Genomic DNA, 24,035 nt, shown 5'->3' with positions numbered 1-24,035 from the left:
GTCTTTGAAACTATGATTGGCAGGGAGTGGACAACAGGAATAATAAGGGCGCACGCCCAGCCTTTGCTCCAGCCCAGAGACTGGAGATGAGAGCTCAATTCTCCTGCCAAAGCGTCCATCATTGCGGCTCCTATGGCTCCTATGAGTAGCTCAGCCTAGATGGGGGGGAATGGGGTGGGTCCTAAAGAGAGACTAACTCTCGTGTGAGTTTTTCCTGAAGCAACTGAAGAGACATCAGGACTCAACAGGGAGGAAGGCTGGAAGCAGGAGCATATTCGCCAAACTTCTGGGTAACCGCTGTCTTTTTTTTTTTTTTAAGATTTTATTTATTTATCTGAGAGGTAGAGTTACAGACAAGTGAGAGGGAGAGACAGAGAGAAAGATCTTCCGTCTGCTGGTTCACTCCCCAAATGGCCACAATGGCCAGAGCTGCGCCAATCCGAAGCCAGGAGCTAGGAGCTTCTTTCAGTCTCTCAAGCTGCTGCAGGAGCCCAAGGACTTGAGCCATCTTCCACTGCTTTCCCAGGCCATAGCAGAGAGCTGGATTGGAAGAGGAGCAGCTGGGACTAGAACCGGCGCCCATATGGGATGCTGGTGCCACAGGTGGAGGATTAAACTACTGCACCACAGCGGCAGCCCCAGCCCCTGTCTTTTTGGGTTTCTTCATGCAACGATGCCATAATAAGCGCATGCTTTTAATTTTTTAAAATGCTTGTTTGTTCATTTGGAAGGCAGAGCAAGAAAGAGAGAGAGGGAGCTAGAGAGGGATCATCCACTCTGGTTAACTCCCCTAACTCTTCCAACAGCTGAGGTTAAAACAGAGCAAAGCTAAGAATCAGGAACTCTATCCTGGCTTTCCATGTGGGTTATAGGAGCCCAAGTACTTGGGTCATCATTTGCTGCCTCCCAGGCACAATCACATTTTAATTTCTGTATGCTTCCTACAGTTTCCATCTGGAGACTTGACAGGACTTGATCAGAGAGCCTGCCTGATATTATTAATGTAGCCTCCAGGGGGTGCTATGGACCAACCCAAGCTTGGACAAGTCAGCCTTTGCCTAATTCCCAGCTTTGGGTCTATTTATGTGGCTTCGGCCCAATTTGGCTGGAAAAGGAGGGGAGCGGGGCATAGAGTTCTGCTGATTTATTGCTGTTGTTGTAGTTGCTGCAGTAGTTGTTATTGTAAGAAAATGTTTTAAGGCCCAGTCCTACAGAAAAACTTCCAAGCTCCTTGGCGAGGCGTGTCGCCACCTGCCACCTGCCACCTGCCACCTTGCAGCAAGAGCAGCAAAGGCAGCAAATGCACTCCCTGGCTCTGCTGGTCTCTTCTGAGGCTGCTCCTCCTGCCACAGCCGCCCCCTTGGGCTCCTGCCCTTCTGCGCTTGTCCAGTTCCGGCCCCTGCTCCATAACAGCCCAGGACACTCTGGCCTGACGCTGAGTATGTAGGAGTCTCCCAGCCCACCCACTGTGCGCTCCTTAAGGGTGCAGCCTTTGTTTTATTCTCTGCTTACTTTCTTTTTTTTTTTTTTTTTTTTGACAGGCAGAGTGGACAGTGAGAGAGAGACAGAGAGAAAGGTCTTCCACACCGGGTTCTAGTCCCGGTCGGGGCACCGATCCTGTCCCGGTTGCCCCTCTTCCAGGCCAGCTCTCTGCTGTGGCCAGGGAGTGCAGTGGAGGATGGTCCAAGTGTTTGGGCTCTGCACCCCATGGGAGACCAGGAGAAGCACCTGGCTCCTGCCATCGGAACAGCGCGGTGCGCCGGCCGCAGCGCACCTACCGCGGTGGCCATTGGAGGGTGAATCTCTGCTTACTTTCTAGCACTGGGCACAGGGCAAGGGCCCTTCCCTTGGACACGAGCATCCGTATCCATGAAGGGGAGGGAAGAGGTCAGCGGCAATGACCTGGGGGTGGGGGGAGCCCCTGCCCGGACTAGAAGCCAGTAGCACTCTCCGCCAGCTTGGACCTGGCCTCCTCGCCCTGTCACCACCACCCTCCCAGCTCTCTGTGGCCCCCAGCTCCCTTCTCGATAAGCTGCTGCATTTTAAAAGGGAAAATATGCCAAAGGAACTAGATAAATAATGTGAAATAAAAACTCACACAGGGTTCCAAGAAGTGGATTTTCAATGGAATCTACAGCAGAGAAATTAAACTCTGACCCTAAAAGCTGACCCTAACTTTGTTCATTGACCTCCTACCTTCTGGGCCTGAGTGGCAGCCGCACCACCAGTGCCTCTGGGTTCCGCAGCTCTGACACGGAACCCTTCTCTGGGCTGAGGCTCTAGGGACCCCCAAACACCACTGCCATGGGTTCCTTTGTATTCCATGTGGTAGGACAAGAAACCCATGTGGGGCGGAAGCTTGTCCCAGCTCTGTCTGAGTCTCAGCTCAAGGCCATTTTCCTGGACTGACGGATTCCTCTTCTGTTCCACATTAATTCTGAACACTGATCCCCAAATCTACCTTGGAGAGAACCTTCCAGAACCATGATGGCTTGCAAACCCACCTAATCACTCCAACCATCATGAAAAGGACTGTGGACCCCGTTGCCTCTGGGCTGAAAGGCGTTTCCAACATGAGGGAGGTCCTGAGGAGGGGTGCTGTGGCTTAAATAGGATGTAGCTCTGGAATCATACAGGCATTTAATCCCCAAAGTACTAAGTACTAAGAAGAGTGGGAACTTACCCCGGTTGTGGTATCTGAGAGGGGGGCCTTGTCAGAGAGCTTTGGGGCACTGGGGGTGTGCCTTGGCAGGTGATTCTCACCAGAGGGTTGATCATAAAAGCCCGAGTTGGGCCCAGCCATTCTCTCTGCTTCCTGGATCACCTGTGATTGTTCCCTGAGACGTGTTGGGCCATGGCCATCCTCTGGCCGCACCAGGAAGACAAACCACTGGTTTCCACTCCATCTTGGACTGTCAAAATCATAAGCCCAAACAAGCCCCCTTCCTCCATTTGTGGCCTGTGTCAGATGTTTTCTTGGTGATGGAAAGCAGATGAAGGCAAGGGGACAGCCAGAGAAAGGGCATGGCTCTGAGACCGTGGAAGCCATGTAGAGGGAATGATGAGACCTTCCGTGTCAGGTGAGCAAGAAACTCACACAGCAAGTGAATGGAAGGAAGTCTGGCTGGCAGGAGAAATGGGGTCGTGCATCCTACATGTCCCCAGACCGAGCCCCTAGATATCCATTTGGGGAGCCATGGGGGACATTAACAGTTTCTACGCAGGCTGTGGCCTGATTTAAGCAACACTTTCATGTGGCAGAAGAAAGGAGGGTGTTTGGAGAGGAGCAGATGGGGCGGCTAGGAGCAGAACCGGATATATTTCTCCTCCAAGCCAGGGTGCAGGCCAGTGGAGGGCAAGTGAGTTTCGTGTTAGAGATCCTCTCTGTGGGTAGACAGAACAGCAACAGAGATGACTCCTAAGCCTCAGGTCTGGCAGGCAGCAGGACGAGGTGGCTTAGACACACCTTGGGGCCAGGGGAAGCTCTGGTGTGGGGAACGGGTAAGTGGAGACCAAACAGCCCCAACCTGGCCTAGGGACCCTCCTGGGGACGGGCACTCCTCTCCCCCTCCAGGGTCTGGCCCAGTTCTGTCCTTACTCATTGATGGACAGGGCTGATAGGAGTAAAGAGACAGAGCGGGCTGTGGCATACTGGGCTAAGCCTCTGCCTGCAGCACCCGCATCCCATATGGGTACCGGTTTGAATCCCGGCTGCTCCTCTTCCAATCCAGCTCTCTGCTTATTGCCTGGGAAAGCAGTGGAAGATGGCCCAAGCATCTCCCTACACCCACAACAGGAGACTTAGAAGAAACTCCTGGCTTCAGATCAGCCCAGCTCCAGCTGTTGCAGCCCATTTTGGGGAGTGAACCAGCAGACAGAAAACCTTTCTCTCTGCCTCTCCCTCTGTCTGTAACTCTACCTCTCAAATAAGTAAATCTTTTTCTTTTTTAAAGATTTTTATTTATTTATTTTGACAGGTAGAGTTACAAACAGTGAGAGAGAGAGAGAGAGAGAGAGAGAGAGAGAGAGAGAGAGAAAGGTCCTCCTTCTGTTGGTTCACTCCCCAAATGGCCGCTACGGCCGGTGCTGTGCCAATCCGAAGCCAGGAGGCAGGTGCCTCCTCCTGGTCTGCCACGCGGGCGCAGGGGCCCAAGCACCTGGGCCATCCTCCACTGCCCTCCAGGGCCACAGCAGAGAGTTGGACTGGAAGAGGAGCAACCAGGACTAGAACCCGGCATCCATATGGGATGCTGGCGCCACAGGCGGAGGATTAGCCAAGTGAGCCATGGCGCCAGCCCCATAAATCTTAAAAAAATTTAACAAGTAGACAGGCACCCACACTAGGAGCTCATTTCCTCCAAGAGGGCCCCTGAGAGTGTGGCAGAACATGAGTTCTGAGAACTGAGAGAAGAAAAGGAGAAAGTGCCAGGGCGCTCAGAGGGTGGGAGGAGAGCGCATGCTCTGCTCGCCTGCCAGGTGCACGGGGAGGAGGAGGCAGGGAGGAGAGCCTGAGGCCACCGGGAGACCAGGGGTCTGAGCAGAGGCCAGCAGCGGGGGCGGGGCTGGCCAGGCATCCTTGGTTCAGGGCTCTCTGAACTTTCTCCAACATGGAAGGAACAGGAGTTGAAGAAGGAGGCAGAGAGGCAGAGGCAAGGGGAGAGTTTTCTTTTTGTTTTTGTTTGTTTGTTTTTTTGACAGGCAGAGTTAGACAGTGAGAGAGAGAGAGACAGAGAAAGGTCTTCCTTCCGTTGGTTCACTCCCCAAATGGCCGCTGCAGCCGGCGCGCTGCACTGATTGGAAGCCAGGAGCCAGGTGCTTCTCCTGGTCTCCCATGCGGGTGCAGGGCCCTAGCACTTGGGCCATCCTCCACTGCCTTCCCGGGCCATAGCAGAGAGCTGGACTGGAAGAGGAGCAACCGGGACAGAATCCGGCGCCCCAACCAGGACTAGAACCCAGAGTGCCGGCGCCGCAGGCGGAGGATTAGCCTAGTGAGCCGCGGCGGCGGCTGGGGAGAGTTTTTTAAGAATGGGGAGATTTGTGCAGATAAAAGAGGGAGGATCAAGCCGTGGGCAGGTGCTCAGGTGGGGCAGCACCAGGAAGGGCGGAAGAGGGGTTGAGCAGAGACCCCTCATCCTTCTCGGGGCGGGGGTGCAGAGAGAGAAGAGACTGAAAACAGTGGAAGAGCAGGAACAGCCGGGGTCGGGGGGCAGGTTCTGCCACGGCACCCTGAACCCTCTGCTGCTCAGCTGGGTAGGTCTGACGGTCAGGGGAGAAGGGCCATGCCAGGTGGGAACCGCTCTGGGGAGTTCTCTGGAACACACTTCCTCAGATCTAAAGTCTGCATCTAACAAGCTCCCAGGTGATGCCCATGCTGCTGGCCCAGGGACCCCACTGCAAGGAGCAAGGATTGAGAGAGCTGGGTAAGGAGATGGAGAAAGACACCACCATGAGAGCCCACCTTGAGGAGGGGCCACCTGGGGCAAAAGCTGAGCCCTGGAGAAGTCTGGGTGGAAGGAGCAGCTCCCCTGCAAGGGGATGGTGAGGGATGGTGAGGAAGGAAGAGGTTAGGAGAGGTACGGTGGTCCCCTGCCTCGCCCTCCCCCCAACCCCAAGAGGAAGGGAGCTGGTGGTGGCTGGAAGGTGACCACTCGGGGTATCAGAGTGCAAGCCGCCGCCCGAGCAGGCCACCCACGCGCTGTGCCCGGGGACGCTCTGGGCTGCCTGCCCAGGACCCGCCAGGCCGGCATGCGGGGCGAGGGGCGGGCAAAGCTCTTTCCCAGGGTCAAAGGCCAGGTGAGTTCCGTGCCAGGAATTAGCCTGAAGAGGACTAAGGTCCAAGAGGTGAGGTGGCTGGCGAGAAAGGGAGCGAGCGCCGGGCTCTGAGCCCTGGCTTGCAATCAGGAGTCAGGCGGTTTCTGCGAGGCACAGGTGAGAATGTCAAATGCTTTGGGGTGGTAGGGGGAGGCACCGTAGGGCCGGGGTGGGGGGGCTCGCTTAAAGAGATGCCCGAGTCCTCGGCGGAGGGGAAACCGAGGCCAAGTCCTCCCGGGCAAGTGCGGGGAGCACAGCTCCGGCGCGCAGGACTCCAAGAGCGCAGCTTGGAGGCGTCAAAGTGAGTGCCAGGTGCGGGAGCCGGGAGCCCGGCGACGGCGCCGAGGGACAGCGGGCGCTGGGTAGGGAGGCGAGGCCGCGCGGCGGCGGGAGCCTCGTCCGGTGGCGACGGGGAGGCTGCGGCGGATCTCAGCGCTGCGTGGCGCGCCCCTCCAGCCTGGGGCCCGGCTCCCTCGCCGCGCAGCCTTGGGTCCCTACCGCGGTCGCGGTCGCGGTCGCGGTCTTGGCCAGGCCGCAGCCCCCAGCCCTGGCGACTGACTCGCCAGGGTCCGCCCTGCCGCCGCGGCCCGAGCCCGGCCGCTCCTCCCCCGATGATGTCACGTCCCCGGCCGCCCCTCGGCCGGCCGCGCCGCCCCGCCCCCGCCTCCCCCGGCCCCCAGTCCCCTGGGCCCGCCCGCTCCCGACATCCCTCCTCCCGCCCGCACTCCCTCCCTTCGGCTCCCGCTCCCCCGGGAGCGGCGGCGGCGGCGGGATGGCCCGGGCCCGCGGCCAGGCCCCGGGGAGCGGCGCGCGGCGGCGGCCGCGGCGGGGCGGCGCGGGAGCCGGGCCCCGGGGGGAGTCGGCCGGGCTGCTGCTGCTGCTGCTCCAGGTGCTGCCGCCCGGGGCTGCCGCAGGGCCGGGGCGCCGGGGCACGCGGGGCGCCGGCGGCGGCGTCTGCTGGCCCGGCGCTGCCCCTGTCTTTCCCCGGGACGCGCGGCTGCTGCTGCTCCTGCCGCCGCCGCCGCCGCTGCCGCCGCTGTCGCCGCCGCCGCCGCCGCCGCCGCGCTCCGCGCCCGCAGCCTCCGCCTCCCGGATGGTAATCAGCGCCCCGCGCCGGCGCCGCGGGCGGGCGGGAGGTGGGGGCGGCGGGGGGAAAGGGCGGGAGGCCCCGCGCCCCCGCCTTGCCCGAGGCAGTTCCCGGGGCGCTCGGGCCCCCCCTCCGCCGACGACCGCGGCCCTGGGCCGCCGCCAGAGCGCGCCTCTGGGGCGCCTCCGCGCGGGCCGGGTGCGGGCTCGGCTCCCCGCCCTCCCCGCCCCGCACGCCGAGCGCCCGCCAGCGCTCAGGCCGCGGGGGAATCCCTTCATCTCCCCGCCCTGCGCCCCGGGAGGGGAGGGGACAACGGTGGCGCCTGCGGACCCGCTTTCTCCGAGGGAGCGCCCGAGAGGCGAGCGCGCACTGAGCCACCCGGACTCCGCGCTGCGCTGCGCTCCTCCAGGCGTCCGGTGCCGTCGGGTCGGGCTGAGCTGCGACGCCCACAGCCTAGGCGGGACCGGATCCGGGGCGGTGGGGGCGCCCACCGACTGCGCGCCCTTATGTTCCCTGCGCAGGATGCTCTGGCCCGCGGCGGGCTGAGCCTGAAGGAGGAGCCGCTGCTGCCCGCCAGCCTGGGCTCGGTGCGCTCCTGGATGCAGGGTGCGGGCATCTTGGACGCCAGCACCGCGGCGCAGAGGTAAGCGCTCGGACCGGACCCTGCGCGCTCGGGTTCCATGGCTCCGCGCCGCCTTCGCTCGGCCGGCTGAACTGCCGGAGTGCAGGGTGCAGGGAGCCCCAACTCTGGATCGTCCCGGCGACTTCTCCCGCCCACCGGGTCCCGAGCGCCAGTACTCGCTGCAGCGGCTACCGGCCGGGCCGAGGCGGGGCTTCTGTCCGGGCGCGGGGCTGTCCGGGCTCTGACTTGACCGTCGCTCGCGGATGCCGTGGCGAACGCCAGCCGGGCAGGGCAGTCCCGGGCTCTGGAGGAGGAGGAGGCATCGCCGCTGCCTGTGGTCCCCGAGCTGGGACCCGCAGCTGCCGACCGTCTGCGAACGGTCGACTCCTTCCAGGGCAGTCCAAAGCGAGTCCGGAGTCCGCCGGCAAAGAGGAGAAACCCAGCCCCATCTCCTTTCCCACGCCCCTCAGAGTTGGAGGATGGGAGAGTGCGGAGCCAGGGACGGGCTGGGGGGCAGAGTAGGGACAAGATGAGGTGGACAGTGGGCCTGGCTGGACTGGCTGGGGTTGGGAATGGGGCAGGGCCCCGCCTCTCCATCAGATGTTTTTCTTGTATGTCCTGCGGGAGGCAGGGAGCCTGTGGGAACCCAGCACCCACGCCTGTTTCCTCTGACTCCTTTGCAGCGGTCTGGGCCGGAGGGGAAGGGGATGGACTCGGGGTTTGGACGGGAACTTTAAAGGATTATTGACTCGCCCCCCTACAGCACCTGGAACTCTTGCATCTGGCGCTGAGCAGGAGGGCGGTGAGGGCGCCCTGTGGACATCCCGTGGGGAAAGGCTGGCTCTGCAGAGTGGGTCCAGGTGGGCTTCCCGGGGGCTGAGCTGCTGCCCGAAGCCTAAAGGGGTTCTGGTAGGGAGTTGCTAGGGCTGATCAGACCCGAAAGCACTCACTCACGTCCCCAGTCCTGCCCAGAGGCCACCACAGGTAGTCCACCCCAGAGCAGATGCTACTGTTTCGGTTTTGAGGGGCAATGAGGGAAGGTCAGAGAGCGCCCATCTGCTGGTTCACTCTCCAGATGCCCCCCAATGGCTTGGGTGGGAGTGGCCAACCTGGAAAGGAGGAACTCGGTCCCAGTGTCCTAAGTGAGTAGCAAGGTCCCAACCACTTGAGCCATCACCTGCTGCCTCCCAGGGAGCTGGAATCGGGGGCCGGAGCCAGGATCAAACTCGGGCAACCCCCTGTGGGATGTGGGCATTCTCTGCTGGGCCAGACACCCACCCTGGCACATGGTGGTTTTCAGGTGCAAACTGAAGCCTTGGTTCTGCACACCTGTGCTTGTACTGAGGTCGGGAGCGAGCACCCGGGACTCTGTTGAGCTCATCTCTTCAGGGCGAGAAGGCGTCTTGCAGATAAATTCACTTCTCTAAGTTTTGCCAGAAGAAAACCTGGAAAACATAAGAACACATTCTGCATGTAACTAACTCGGCTACTGTGCACACTGTGGTGTGTTTGCTTCCCATCTTTCTTTGCTGTGCCCACAGTTTGGTGCCCTGCCAGTTTTCCTGTTGGTTCTGGCTTTTTAACTTGAGATGGTCAATTTCTTAATGTGGACTCGCCTTCCTCCGCTCCTCCATGGGCTGTAAGAGTGGGTGAGGAGCCCCTGGGATCTGAGGTTCCTGTTTCTTTCTGACCTCTGACCCCACCCCACCCCACCCCCGCCTGCCCTGAGCCATCAGGCTGAGGAGGGGACCCAGAAGTGAAGGAAGCGGTGCCCTAGGGGGCTGCCTGGGGTGCAGGAAGTGTGGGGGATGAGACGCTCCCTCAAGGGCTGGCTACAGGCAGTGTTGTCTGGAGCTCGGGGTCAGGATGTCTGGGGTGGGTCCCTAGGGCCCCATTGCTGAGACTCAAAGCCCCCTCCCCATTCTCTGGGGCATTCTTTAGCCCTCGGCTGCTTGTCCCCAAGCCTGGAGACTTCTCTGTCTTGGGCTCCAGACTGGAAGCCCCATATGTGTGGCTGACTCTCTCCTCGCTTCCAGAGGGGGCAGGTTGATCCTTTCTCATTCTTCCCCAGGTTTCCTATCCTCGCCCCCATTTCTGTTTCACTCCTTGGTCCTCTGTTCAGGCCTTAACATCCTAAAACAGCCTTGCCCTGGCCATAAGTCCTCTGTTCTCTCGAAACTGTCCCCTTATCCTAGGTACCCACACACATCCACTGAGTAAAGTCTCAACAGCCTCAGGACCCCACCCCGACCCCAGCACTTGCTCCATCTGTGCCCTCCCACCCTGCCCAAGGGAGCAGTTCTGGGTGCTGCCTAGGGATGCTTACCATAGGCCAGACTTGGCTGTCCTGTGCCAGCCCCGAACTTCCTTGGTCTGCAGGCTGGGGCCCTCCGGTCTTCTGCAAGGTTGGTGGCCGTTCATCCATCTGTCTGTAGTGCCCACAGGGGAACAGTGAGCATCTGCTGAAGAAAGCAGAAGGAGATCCAGGTGGCTCCCAGACCCCTCTTTGCTGCATTCCCTGCTAAACCTTGGAGAGCTCTGGGCACCCGGTCCTGGAGCAGCTGCGGCTCCCCAGTTCTATAACTTGGCATTTATAACAATGCTAAGTTGTTGCAAAAGGCGGGTGAGCAGAAGGCTTGCCAAGAGCAGGGTGGGGGGGCTCTCCTGGTAGGAAGGAGGGGCCTGGGCAAAAGCAGGGTAGGAGAGAAGAGGGGCTGCCTATGCTTCAACTCCAAGTGCCGAGAAAGGGAAGCATGGGGAAGAGAGGTAGTGGAGAGCCTCCTTGTTGCTGTGACTGCCCTGCCTGAACCAGTGGGACTTCATCCCTGAGACCCAGAGCCCCAGCCCAGCTTCCCCGTGTGGCAGGCTCTCCCATTGCTGGCGAGCTTCCCAGGATGGGGAGACCCCTGAGGAGACCCCTGGGAGACCCTTCCTCCCGAGCTGATCCCAGCCCACTAGCAGGGCCCCCAAGAGAAGCCAGCTGGGACTGCCTTTCCTGGAAGCAGCTGCAGGCTAACCTCCGTGCTAGGAAATGCTTTTGTTTGCTTTAATAATTAATAGCCACTCCTCAGCCTGGGACCTGGCAGGCAGGCCTGAGGGTGGGCAGAAGAGAAGAGGGGTGGGCAGTCTTTAGGTAGATGCGAGGGCCAGAGGAAGGGCAGCAGAGCGAGCCAGTGAGGGGCTTTTCTCCCTCCCTCCGCCATCTCCTTCCCTCCCTGCCTCTTTCAAGGATCTGAGTCACTGAGCCAATTTCTTGGGGCAGGTGTGCAGAGCAGGGCTTAGGGCCGTGGGAAGGAGCGGTCTGGAGCCGCCACAGCTCTAACCCTCCTCTCCAGCAGGATCATCAGGACACAGGTTCTGGGCAGCTCCCTTTAGCACCCCTATGCCCTCCCTCTCCTGCATGGAGGAGCTGGGTGTGTTCCTGTGATCCGCTGCTTTCATGTCCCCGGTCTACAGCACAGCCAGTCTCTGGGCGTGCCAGGCGATAGATCATCTTGCTGGGGGCAGGAGTGCCAGGCCCCGGGGCCCCAGAGATGGCTGCAGGGGAGAGTGGTGGCCAGCGGGGTGCTCAGAGGAAGGAGGCTGTGGAGGGAAGGGATGGGGTTCCTGCCATGGCCGTGCCCCGTGCCGGGATGGGGAGAGGCAGGGCTGGACACAGCAGAGGGAAAGCCACCTGCTGGGTGGGGGAGCACCAGCAGAGCCTCCTCTGTGCTGTGACAGCAGCACTGGTCCCCCCTTTTCCCAGCTTCCCAGATCCGAGGAGCAAACAGGCTGCCACAAAGGCTCCACTCAGAACCTCGGCCTGTCAAGGAAGGGAAGGCAGAAGGGCTGGGGGTGCCCCTGAGGGGAGGTGTCCCTTGGGGGCCTGCTGTCGACTCGCTGGTATTTGGGGTAAGCACACAGTCCAGGATGTAAAGAGCCACGAGCAGCCTTGTGAATGGAGGGCAGAGATAGCGAGGAGGCTCTGTGTGCAGCACGGCTGGGGCTGGGCCCCCCGAGCAGCTGATGCAGAAGGGCCTGGCCAAGTCCCCGTGGTATCCCTTGGTGCTGGGGAGCACAGGCCACCTGAATGGCCCAGGTGGGACCTTAAGGTTGTCCTTGGTGTCAGCTTGAGCCTGAACTCCCGACACTGCCCAGGAAGCCCATGCTTGCCGCAAAGCAGGTTTGCTCCCACTGAAAAGTAGCAGTGCAAACTGAAGCTCTCCTGGCCTTCAACTGCTCTCCTTGAACTTGGGGTTGATTTCAGTATGGGGGGAGAGGCAGAAATGTGAACAGGAATGCTTTGTCCTCCCAAATCTGGGTTCCTTAGTTGAGCAAATGCCCCACTGCCTGGGCACAGTCTGGGGCCCAGGGGAGAGCGTTTTGAATATTTTGTTTCAAACAACCTATTTAAGAAAGCAAGGAAATAACTAATTCCTCTTGGAGTCCTCCAAAAGTGGTTAATGTGGCTGTTTCGTCACTCTGCTACGTTTATCTGGAAAAGGTGCTTATGTGGTGTGCTTCGTCCGCTAATGATGCTAAGTGTGCGAAATGTTTCTAAATTATGGGCTCGGCAATACATGTGCAAGGTGAGGCAGTTCTTATAGTTGGCATGAACCACTCTCTTCCTGGCTGCCTGAGGGCCCTCAGGCTGTGGCTTTGCCACCTTCCATCAGACCTCCCATGGCTCTCTGGATGGCTGTCTGTTGATAGCCCTCCCATATCTCCCCAAGGCCCCGGGTCTGCTTCTCCTGCTGGCTTCCCTTTGCTTGAGGACTTGTGCGGGCTGCCAGGGCCTGCTCTGCCCACCTGCACGGCAGCCAGAGACACTGGAGAAAGCAGAGCTCTAGCAGCCCTCAGTGACTGGTTGGGGCTGGTAGATAAATACCCCAGCTCCCTCGCCTCTCCCCCGGGGTGACTCCGAGGAGGCACGTGTTCCGTGCTGTTTCCAGAGTTTCCTGTGAGACGCAGCTGCACTGCCCGCAGGAGTGACAGGGAAATGCACCCTTTGTGGGCTGCCTTCATGTAGACTGTGGGTGTCTGGGTCCCTGTCTGGGAGTTTGCTTCTAGGGCAACCTAGAAAAAACACTTACCTGCTGGCCCCAGGAGCTCTAGCCTCCCTTCTTTCTTTTAGATGCAGGATCCCCATGAGTAGACTTCTCCATCTCTCCCCCCTCCCAGTGGGTGTCTTGGGCGATCGTGTCGTGCTCTGCAGATCACGGGGTCAGACATCGCCTTTGTGCCCCTCTCTGATGGAGCTTCTCTGAGAGCAGCCAGTGGCCCCCGCCTCCCACCCGTATCCCACTCATCTGCACCCAGGATACAGCTCTGGGGTGCTCAGACCACTTGGCACCTGGGAGTTGTTTGCATCTCTTGTTTCTTTCTGTTCTTTAATCTTGGTTTGTTGTTCTCATTAGGAGAGCATCAGCTATTCCCAGGGGGAGAAGAGCAAACCCTTTGAGGCTTGCAGTTCCATTCAGAGGTGCTGATTGGTCAATTGGTGCAGTGTGGGGTGGAGGGGCCTTGGGGGCCGTCAGGGGGAAGGCACAGTCCACACCCGTCTGTCTGCTCCCCCTTTCTATGCCCCCCGCAAAGTCACCCTCTGTCTCTTGTTCAGAGTAAAGACACGAGTGTCTTTAGAACAAAACCTTCTCATTTTGCCTTGACCTCCTCACAAATGCAGCTGCCTCGTGGCTGGGTGCGAGCCTTGGAGGATGATTGTACCTTAACCCCCCTGAGCTGTGGTGGGAAAGGGCAGGGTGACACTGGGGACTGCCGCAAGGGAAGGGGAGCTGGGCCGACCCTGCGTGGGGCTGGGCACAGTCTCAGGTGGTACAGCCCCTCTGTGCCCACAACCCAGCAGCACTGAATACCCCGCCCCCCTGCCCTCTCTCCTCTCCCCAGTAATCCCCTCCTGCCCACAGGGCAGGCCTCTGGAAGAAAGCATGGCTTGGGGCTTAGACTTCCGCGGAGGCTGGCAGGCTGATATTTGCCAGTGGTTGGGAGAGGACACTCCAGCCAGCATCACTGATGTGCTGTGACCAGTTTGGGATTTGGCCTGGGCAGTGCAGGGCTGTCTGTGTAGAAAGAGGCCGTGGAGTGCTCTAGGGGATTCTGTTGTTTCTCAACATCCACCCTTTCTCTTGGCCAAGGCCTCTTGCTTTCTCTGTCCCCTCCCTCTCCGCTTTCTGAGCGCCTCCCAGGCGAGGGGGCAGAAAAAAAGGGCCTCAGTGACATGGGACCGCTCCACAAGCCTCTGACCTCCTCTCCCACTCGGTGGTCCTGGGAGCTGTCCCTGGTGGAGTTTCAGCCGAGCTGGTCCTGAGAGTGGGAGGGAGGAGCCCAGGGCTGCGTCTCATTAGCATATTCATCAGCTGTAATCAGGAACCTGCTGTGATCCAAAGCCCTCTTTGGGCTTCCCTGCTTGGGGCTGGCTGGGCTGGGGGTGGTCAAGGTCCTGACTTCCAGGACTGAAGGCTGAAGGCGAGTGGAGGGGAGGGAGGATGGGACACCTGTGGCGGGAAGAGGTGTGGGTGACCCCCACCCCATCACTTCCGCCTTCTGAGTCACCTTTCACCAAGGCCCCTCCTGCCGCGACATCTCAGATACCAAGGCTTAGCATGAAGCTGAGGAAGACAGAAGTTGAGTTTAAATGACGAGGAGTGATGCAGAGGGCAGCCGTTGTCACAGTGCACGTCCACGACGGGTGCTGGGGAGGGCCGTCGCAAGTGCCCTCGGGACAGTTCCACCACCCCCATCCCCTGCCCCACATCCCTGGGGAACACAGCCACTAACCCAGTCAACCCTTCAATGACCACAGCCCCAGCTGTCATGGTGACTGCAGCCCACGGGGTCCCAAGCCACGCCGGGTTCTCCCTGCCACAGTGTCTGGAACCCTGCCCGGCTGCAGAACTTCCCAGTGCGCTTCCCCAACCACATCCCTCCACGAAAGTGCCCTCAGGCAAGTCTGTGTGGTGTGCAGGGTGCCTTGAAGAGCTTGTAGAACACGGAGCTACAAGGTAAACTTACTTTGGTGCAAAACATTTTTGAAACCCATGCACATGAAAGGCCATCAGAAAGTCAATGAAAAATACCTGTTATGAAACACAAAGCATGGATTCTCAAGTCTCATTGCACTCAGATGATCTTACCTCTTAGTTCCATTTTCCATGAACTTTTTGAAGTACCTTCATGTTTAGTTATCTTTTGCTGCATTAGAAAAGAAAATTGCACGGCAGGTATTTAGCCTAGTGGTTGACACATGAGTTGAGGTGTCTGCATCTCATATCTGAGTGCCAGGGTTCAGTTCCAGCTCCAGCTCCTGCTTCCAGCTTCCTGATAAAGCAGACCCTTGGAGGTAGCAGGTGATGGCTCAAGTAGTTGAATCTGTGCCACCCAGATGGGAGCTTTGGACTGAGTTCCCAGTTCCTGGCTTCAGCCCAGCCCAGTTCTAGTGGATCGTGGATGGGAGGTCTTTCATGTGTCTGTCTGTCTCTGTGCATCTATCTCTTTGTGTCTCAGAAAGAAAAATTGCTCCAAAACTCAGTAGCTTAAAACAATTATTGTACCCGTTTCTGAGGGTCGGAACTCAGGGAGCAGCTCAGCTGGGTGGCTGTGACTCAGGGTGGCTCCTGACCCTGCGGGATGCAGTCACTGAAGCATTGGCTGGGTTGGTGGCCGTGCTTCCCAGGTAGTTCTGGCAGGTGCCCTCGTGCTGGTTATTGTAGGAGGTCCCCATTCTTCTCCATGGGGACCTTTCCAAGGGGCTGTTTGAGTGTCCCCGCAACACGGCAGCTGGCTTCCCCCCATGGGACTGATCCAAGAAAGCACAAGGCAGAAGCTACCATGCTTTTGCGTTCTGACCTTGGAAGCTTCATGCTGTCGCTTCTGCTAGGTTGTGTTGGCCTCACAACCTAATCCTGACCCGGTGTGAGGCCCCCCACCCCGAGGGCATGATTGGCAGGGAACCAGGGCACTGGGAACCGTCTTGAAGGCTGGCTCCCGCACAGGGCAGGGCAGCCTGAGCCAGCTGCAGCAGGGCCGTTCCTGGAGGGCATCCCAGGACCCCCACGTGCACTGCGAAGCTGCATTTCCTAGCACTTGTGGCCCCAGCACGCTTTGCTAAAGGGAGGGTTTGGGCCACGCATCGTCTAAGGAGTGTGCTTCGGAGGACCCTGGCTAGAGAGGAAAGGCCAAACTGCTTCCCGGTGTTTGTGCCCCTGTATGGTATGGTAAGGACTTCTGGTACAAGCTATTCTCTCCTCACTTCACTTCCTAAAACCGTGGCCAGCGTGACACCCTCCAAGGACAGCGTTTCTTAAGCTGCTTTATCTGCCCTTCGCCTCCTCCACCTGTTGAGCTCCTATTGTTGCTGCAAGGGCCAGGGGGAATGTCTTGCCCTCATCTGTCACAAACAATTGATCGTTTTCTTCCTTTGCTCCCCTAGTTTTTCACGTGGGGACGTCCTCCCCCTGGCCCTGTGTGCCAGCTCTCTGTGCCTGTCTTCCCTCCCCTTCCAGGCCCCTAATCCAGCCCTACTTGTGACATTGTCTGGTGTGCGGTGCATCACTGGGGTTCAGGAAAAAAATGCTTGGTACCCGAGACCTTGGTTATTCTCTTCCCCTTGCCCTGACCTTGCTACTGAATGGTCTCTGATGGGCCAGGAGAGCCCTTGGCAAGGCCAGATGAGAAGCCCCCCATGCCCAAGGAGCCCTTGGTTGTCATTCATGAACCTTAAGGCAGGTCCCTCTGTTCTTGGGGAGGGCGTTGTCCACCTTCAATCTGATTTCCCAGGCCCATGGAATCCTCAGCCGTGGGCTGGAGCTCCGTGGGATGTTTGTTCCACAACCTCCCAGATGCCCCTTGATTCCCTAAAGGACAGTCCGGGGGCCGTGCAGTCAGTAAGGTGGATTGGTCTGCACCTTAGATTTGGAGATCAGCCTTGCAAAAATGTGGAGCCCAGGGAGAAGCCCAAGAGGGAGTCAGACCAGGCTGCCTTGGTCACAGAAGCCACTGTGCCCCTTGTCCCAAGGGAACAGGCTGCAGTGGCTTCCATCTGGAACGGAGCTGGCCCTGGCCGTCTGACTTGGTTCCTTGCCCAGACCCTGGCCGGAGGCGCGGGGCCGCTCTCACCGGGGCGTCGGGTGGTTTTCCAGCTGCTTTCCTCCCGCAGTGGCGTGGGCCTGGCACGAGCCCATTTTGAGAAGCAGCCTCCCTCCAACCTCAGGAAATCCAACTTCTTCCACTTCGTGCTGGCCATGTACGACCGGCAGGGGCAGCCCGTGGAGGTGGAGCGCACAGCCTTCGTCGACTTTGTGGAAAAGGAGCGAGTGAGAGGCTCGTGGGCTCGGCTAGGAGGGACCCCTGGGGCAGACGGATGGGTGGTGGGTGGGTGGGTGGAAAGGGAGAGAGGCCGGCGGGCGGTGGGATGTAAGGGAGGTGGGCTGGGAGGCGGGGGCATCCCTAAGCCCCTGAACATCCTCCCCATCTCATCCCTGCAGGAGCCGGGAGCCGAAAAGACCAATAATGGGATCCATTATCGCCTCCGACTGGTGTACAACAACGGTGAGCCAGGGGATGGCCCTGCACAGCCCTCACCTGGAAGAAGTCTGGGAACTGGGTGGCCCTCCCCTGGGCAGGGAGGGTGTGGGTGTAATCTGGTCGGCACAGGCTCCAGAGGCTCCTCCCCCTATAGCAGGTGCTCTCCTTCCCCCGCAGGACTTCGGACAGAGCAGGACCTCTACGTGCGTCTCATCGACTCCATGTCCAAGCAGGTGAGCCAGCCCAGGAGAGGCCGTCCCGTCCTCGTCCCAGATCCTCTCTGCCCCTTGGTCCGAGTGAGCACCTGTCCTCGCCTGACCTGTGCCCTTCACCCCACCCAGCTCCCCCAGATCCCACCCAGGCCACAGCAGGAGGGTGCCACTCTAGCCCACTGATCTGGAAAAGACCCTGGCTTGGGTCACATTCCGCAGCAGTGTTGTTTGAGATGGGCGCTTGGGTGCTTTATTACGGCATGGGGAGTGAGAGGGGCTCTCAGGAGAAGGAGTTGGACTGAAGGACGTGGTTTCAGCTGGAGTCTGGCCTCAGCCTGATCCAGGGGAACTCTCTAGAGTTTGAAGCAAGGAGGCCAGCCTTTTGTCCCCTGCAGAAGTCGGTCATGGTAACCTTCCAGACACCCTCAGATGGGTCAGCTCCTGCCCCACTGGGAGCTCTTCTCAAGACAGACCCCTGGGCAGCCAGTGCTACTGGACACTGGGAGCGTGTGGGCTGGTCCAGCAAAGGGGATGTGGCTGTGGGCCCAGGGGCTCCCTCTGCACACTCTCAGCTCCTTGCTGGGCACAGGAAGGGGGCTCAGGGCCCAGCGTAAGGAGCTCTGGATGATCAAGGTGCACGCCACCATGCTGGGGCCCACGTGCCTGGGTGTCTTGTGCTGGTCAGGAGCGGGTTGAGTAAGGAATGGGCCAGATGTGTGGGCCCAGACTTCGAGAGGGAGACCTGAGCTTTCCCACCCAGGTGGGCCTTGAGGCAGCCTCCATCCAACCCAAGGGCAGAGGGAGAAATGACTTGCTTCTCGAAGGTCGTGGTCACTGTGGAGGGGGACGTGGGCCAGGCAGTAACAAAGTGGGACTGAGTGGGGGCTGAGTATGGAAGGGGTCCGAGGAAGTCCTAAGAGAAAGGGATCCCCTAAATGGGAAGGCTGGGAGGCCCAGGGGTTATAAACTGGGGAGCGCTATGCTGCAGGCAGAGGGACTCTGGGAGATTGGGGAGGAACTGGTCCAGCTGCCCACAGGGGAGATGCCGGCTTGGGGGGGGGGGCAGGAGGGGGGGTGGGGGAGGGGAAGAAGCAGCGGCCAGCCCAGAGGCTAAGAGGCAGAGGTCCACTGAGGGTGTGGGAAGACTTTGCGTGCTGGGGCGAGGGGAACAAGATGCAGGGCAGTGGTGGTCCTGGCCTCTGGGGACCCCTGGTCCAAAGCAGAACAAAGCTGTGAAAGGGCTGCCTGTGGACAAACACACTCTACAGGCCAGGCCAGCGCTGTGGTACAGTGGGTTAAAGTCCTGGCCTGCAGTGCCGGCATCCCATATGGGCACCAGTTCAAGTCCCGGCTGCTCCACTTCCCATCCAGCTCCCCACTAACGGCCTGGGAAAGCAGCAGAGGATGGCCCAAGGGTGAGAACAGGAAGAAGCTCCTGGCTTTGGCCTGGCCCAGCCCCAGCTGTTGTAGCCATTTGTGGAGTGAACCAGTGGATGGAAGGACCCCCTCACCTACCTCCATCTCTACCTCTGTCTCTAACTCTGCCTTTCAAATAAATAAAATGAATCTTTAAAAAATAAAGAAAGAAAGAATCTGCAGGCCTTGTGGGGGCGGGGGAGGTGTCCTCCATGTGGCTAGCCGCCCCTCCCCTCCCCTGCCCCAGGCTCCCCTAAGGCAGGATGATGGCCTGACCCACCTGCCTCCTCCACCACAGTCTGGCTCTTCCTCTCCCCCAGGCCATCATCTATGAGGGGCAGGACAAGAACCCCGAAATGTGCCGGGTGCTGCTCACCCACGAGATCATGTGCAGGTGAGCTGGCCCTTTGCCAACATGTGGCCGAGGCCTCCTCCCAGGCCCTGCTCCCTGGGGGAAGGCTGAGGGGGGAGTGAGGCCCCTGGGCGCAGGGCTGACTGAGGAGAAGGTCCTTGAGGCCCCATTAGCCCGGCCTGTTTATGTGGCTTTGCCAAGTGTTTTTGTAAGCACAGCCTCCTGCGGCTCCTGGAAGCTTCATTAATAAAGCTGGGGGCGGGGTGGAGAGCTCACAGGGGAGTGGGGGGGGGTGGCCAGGCAATCCCAGGCCTCTAGGGTTGGTTTGGGGGTGAAGCGTTGCTGCCTCCCACCTCAAGGCAGCTCCCTGATAGGCGGGGTCAGGGTGAGGGACACAGCTCTCGGCTGCCTCTTCCCCAGCATCCTTGAACTTGACATTTTGAACAAGGTCTCCCTGGTAGAGAAGCCTGCAGGGCCAGGCACTCCCTGATGCGTGGGAAAGACAAGAGTGTTCAAAACCCTGTGGTTGGGGAGACAGCGGCCACGCTGGGGAGGGGAGCGGCAGGGAGGGGCTGCAGGAGGCGTGTCTTGGTCCAGTTGCCGGGGACCTGGGCAGGCACCGGGTGACCATTCCTGAGCTGCGTGCTCACAGGCCCAGCTCCCTCCTGTCTGTGGTTTGTGCGTGCAGGACAGTGTGCAGAGACGCACAGCCGCCCTTGCCACAGGCTTCCTGGAGCTTCTACCCTTTGGGCCCAGGGGTTCCGGCTCCTGAGGACTCTGCTGGGTCCTTCCCTGCCTTTCTCCCCGGGTCCTCAGGGAATCCTACACCCAGAGAAGGGGTGCAAGCCCCTCCCCCTGGAGCTGCCCCCACCCCGCTGTCCCCCTCCTCCCCTCAATGCTCCCTTCCTCTCCATCTCTCCTGCAGCCGGTGCTGTGACCGGAAGAGCTGTGGCAACCGGAACGAGACCCCCTCGGACCCCGTCATCATTGACAGGTACTGGCAGGCAGACGCGGCCGGGAAGCTGCAGGGCCAAGGGTGCTTCTCTCAGCCACAGGGCTCCAAGTAGGGGGCTCTGAGCAGAGAGAGAAGCTGCTGGGGCCCGGGAGCACCAGCCACGGCCCTGGGGTGAAGCCCCTGGTGGCAGGTTCTCTGGAGCTGCATTCCCTGAGCCCTGAAGGAAGGCACTGAAGAGGCAGGCGGGTTGTCGTGGGGGCTTGCGAGGGACAGGGGTAGGAGAGGTGAATCGGTGCCCAGGGACGTGAGGCTGCGTGGCCATCAGCAACGGCCTGCTCCCAGGTCCACCTCCACCTCCACAGCGTGCAGTTTCTCCCAGCATCCTTCACCGTGAGATGGGGAACCACTGGGGACATCAAAGTCATGCCTGTGAAAGTGCGCGCTCCTGATCTGACTTCAGTTTTTACAATTATTGCATTCACATAGGAAATGCACAGATAAGATACAAAATGCAGTCTCCCTCCTAGCGCCGTGGTCAGCACAGAGCACACCACCTCCTCACCTTCCTTTTCCCACGCTCTGGCCAGCCAAGTATTTTATTTGTCCAGTAGATAACGTAGGAGTGTCACCTCTGTGCCAGGCTCCCCTCTGTGTGGTGTGAAACAGTGACCAAGATAGACAACCAGCCTTGCGTTCGTGGGCCTGCAGTCCAGTCCGGGAGATAGACATGAACCGAGTCAATGAATGAAACGTACGGCGTGTTGATGGCGGCAGTGGCTGCGGAGAGAAATCAATCCCCCAAGGAAGACCAGGGAGCACCTGGGGAGGGGGCATTGCGATTGTAGCGTCTGCCAGGCCGCACTGAGAAGCTGGCGCTGGAGCCAATACGGGGTGGGACGTGTGCTGTGTCTGGGGGAAGAGGGGCAGGAGCTAGGCTGGTGTGTCTCAGGAACAGCGAGGAGACCCAGGCAGGTACAGGGGTGCAGACAGGAGACAGAGATGACGTTGGAAGGAGCGGGCGAGTCAGGAGGAAGACAAATCGTGCAGGCTGCTGTGGGCTGCACGTGGGGCGTGCCATGGGCTGCACATGGGGCATGCTGTGGGTTGCACGTGGGGCGTGCTGTGGACCGTCGTCAGGACTTTGGCTTTTACTCATGTTCTGGATGTGGAAGCGGGTGAGAAGAAAATGACCTCTATTTTGGCAAGGTCACTCCAGCCGCTGTGTTGATGAGGATCTGTAGGAGGCCGGGAGATGAGTTAAGGAGCCACCACGGTGATCCAGGTCCAAGACGATGGGGACTGAACCCAGGGATGTTATAGCGGAGGTTGTAAGAAGTGGTTGGTTCTGGACACATTTCCATTTCACAGAACTGATGGTATCTGTTTTGGGAGGAAGAGAGGGAGGGAGAGAGAAAAAGGGAGAGGTGGAGAGAGAGAGATGACGCCAAGGTGTCTAATCTGATCAATTTAGGAGGATGGAGAAGGGAGAGATTTCAGGAGCCGGAGGGTGAGGAGCAAGGCTTAGCCCTGTTGTATTTAAAACGCCAGCCCCCAGGTGGGGATGTTGAGAAACTAACTGAAAACGGGAGTGGAGAACTCAGAGGAGAGGTTCAGGCTGCAGATGAGAAATCTGAATGAAACATCACCCAGGGAATGAACGTTGTCAGAGTAGGAAAGGTCTGGGAAGTGACTCCCACACTGGCCAGCAGTTAGAGGTCTTGGAGCTATGGAACCAGCAAAGGGGACAGGGACAAAGCAACCAGCGAGGTCAGAGGGAGCTTGAGGGAGGGTCGTGTTCCGAGCCTGGAAGAGAAAATGCTCCCAGGAGGAGGCAGTGAGCACCTGCCTCCAATTCTCATGGAAATGAGAAGCAAATGAAGAGCTGGCCACTGGAGGCAGCAGCGTGGACTTGGGTTGCCTCCACTGGAGCATGTCAGGGGCATGGATAGGGTCACAGGTAGTGGAGAATGGTTGTTGGGGGGATTGCAGGCAGCAGATAAAGGAGCTCCTAAAGTTTGATCTTAAGGGATCAAAGAAATAGTGGTGGTGGGAGCCCCATGTAAGACCAAGAAAACAAAGCTGGGTGCTGTGCTGACGAGAAGCAGCGAGTAGGGACAGGGGAAGCCAGGGTGCAGAAGAGAAGGGAGAATTGCTGCAGCTCTGTCCTTTGGTTAGCAGAGGGGAACTAGTCCAGGGACTGCTTTGAGCTGGCAGCGTAGACTGTTCATCCGTCAGATAGCGGGAGCCACGGAGAACATGGCCACAGAAGTGGGTCCATGGGTCTGCTCAGTATGAGCAGGTGTCAGCACCCTCTTCTGATTGTTTTTCTTGGTGAAATAGCAGTAAGATTAACAGCCGTGGATTGGGGGAGGGGGGCAGGCTATTAGACGGCGTGAAGGAGAGTGAAGGGACCCGGGAAACACCACATGATCGCCAAGCAGCACCAAGGGCCTGCCTAAGGTTTGTGGGCATCCGTGTAGGGAGAACGTTCTCTGGCCACGTTGAACTGCACAGGTGCTGGTGCGGAGTAGGTGAGTGGTTGCGTGGAACCAGCGTTAGGGGGTTGCCAGTTGAGTGTAGTGAAACCTGAGATGACAAGAGTGAACGCGGCACATAACACAAAGGAGAGGCGTATGGGAAAGGAGCGTGGGTTCTGATGGAGTTGGGGGAGGTGAGGCGCTGCACGGGGGTTGAGCTGCAGGCTGCAGAGTGGGTTGGCCGGGTAGCTGGGATTCTGTAGGGTGCATTAATTAGTAGCAGGTAGCCAAGAGACAGTGGAGGCCAGGGCAAGGTAGAAAAGGAACTCTGGGAACAGCAAAGAATGTGGTGGAAGTCGTCTCCCTGTGTAGACACTGAGCCACCAAGGGTCACCACGGGGTAGGGGTGCACATGATGATCCGGGAGTAGAGGCGTCGGCGTTCAGAGGGGACTGCAGCAAGCAGAGTGCACCACAACTCTCCGACCTCCTCCGTCAGACAGCTGAGCGGTGAGTGCCGTTTCTCTTGCGCTGGGTGAGGCTGGGCACGGGGTCGCCTGTGCGTGAAAGCTGTTCGCGTTTCCTTTTCTGCGGTTCTCTCTTGTGCTGGTTTTTCCTGTAGATTGGCTTTTCTTACTGATGTGCAGCATTGTATGTTGCAACACTTAGCCTTTTGTCTGAGTTGTACACTTTTTTTCTAGTTGCTGTCTTTTAACCCTCCTATGCAAAAATTTGCTGAAACCCTCAATGTCAAATACGCTGAGATTTTGTTACAATTAGAAAGGCCTTTATCAATACAAGAATATTTTTTAAGATTATTCCTGTGGTTTCTTCAAGTACTTTGATGGCTTTATTACTTAAATGTTGATCTATCTGAAAAAAAAATTTAAGTTACTATGTCATATCATATATGCAAAAGAAAAATATAACAAAATAGAAATACGGAAGCATAATAATCTACATATACCGGTGAGTTCATTAACAATTGTAAAATGAAAACATTAAAAATTCCACTGAAGCCAGTTCTCCCAGTTCCATACTACTGTCAACCCTCTCCCTGCTTGCTTTTTTTTTTTTTTTTTAAGATTTGTTTATTTGAAAGAGTTACAGAGCAAGGCAGAGATAGAGAGAGGTCTTCCATCTGCTGGTTCACTCCCCAGATGGCCGCAACGGCAGGAGCTGGGCTGATCCAAAGCCAGGAGCTTCCTCTGGGTCTCCCACGTGGGTGCAGGGGCCCAAGTACTTGGGTCATCTTCCACTGCTCTCCCTGGTGCATTAGCAGGGAGCTGGGTCGGAAGTGGAGCAGACAGGTCTTGAATTGGCGCCCTTATGGGATGCTGGTGCTGCAGGTTGGGGCTTAATTTCTCACAGATTGGATAAACCCAGAGAATGTGTTATTCACTCATGCTTGTGTTTTTATAAAGTGCTATTGTTGTAGCAGGCATCTGCAGTCATCTTTTTTCTTTGCAATTTCTTAAAATTCAGTGTTATATTTCCAGGATTTATGTGCATTGTTGCATTTACCTGTATTATGTCATATTTAATTTTTCTATCATTAAGCAGAGCTGCTATGAGCATTCTTGTT

The 24,035-nt window shown here is 58.4% G+C and overlaps 1 protein-coding gene across 1 annotated transcript in view; it reads left to right on the top strand.

Annotated features, from left to right (window-relative positions):
• Positions 1-6,583: 6,583 nt before the first annotated feature.
• Positions 6,584-24,035, top strand: part of EBF4 (EBF family member 4) — a 73,026-nt gene continuing 55,574 nt past the window's right edge. The window contains exons 1-7 of the mRNA XM_062202302.1: positions 6,584-6,907; positions 7,420-7,541; positions 16,672-16,828; positions 17,000-17,063; positions 17,217-17,272; positions 18,988-19,061; positions 19,945-20,013. Of these exons, the coding sequence (XP_062058286.1) occupies positions 6,584-6,907; positions 7,420-7,541; positions 16,672-16,828; positions 17,000-17,063; positions 17,217-17,272; positions 18,988-19,061; positions 19,945-20,013 (866 nt within the window). The remainder of the gene's footprint in view (positions 6,908-7,419; positions 7,542-16,671; positions 16,829-16,999; positions 17,064-17,216; positions 17,273-18,987; positions 19,062-19,944; positions 20,014-24,035) is intronic.

This window comes from Lepus europaeus, chromosome 10 (genome assembly GCF_033115175.1).
Source record: "Lepus europaeus isolate LE1 chromosome 10, mLepTim1.pri, whole genome shotgun sequence".
Taxonomy (NCBI): Eukaryota; Metazoa; Chordata; class Mammalia; order Lagomorpha; family Leporidae; genus Lepus; species Lepus europaeus.
The sequence above is the reverse complement of the archived record's forward strand: the minus strand, read 5'-3'. Positions and strand labels throughout refer to the sequence as shown.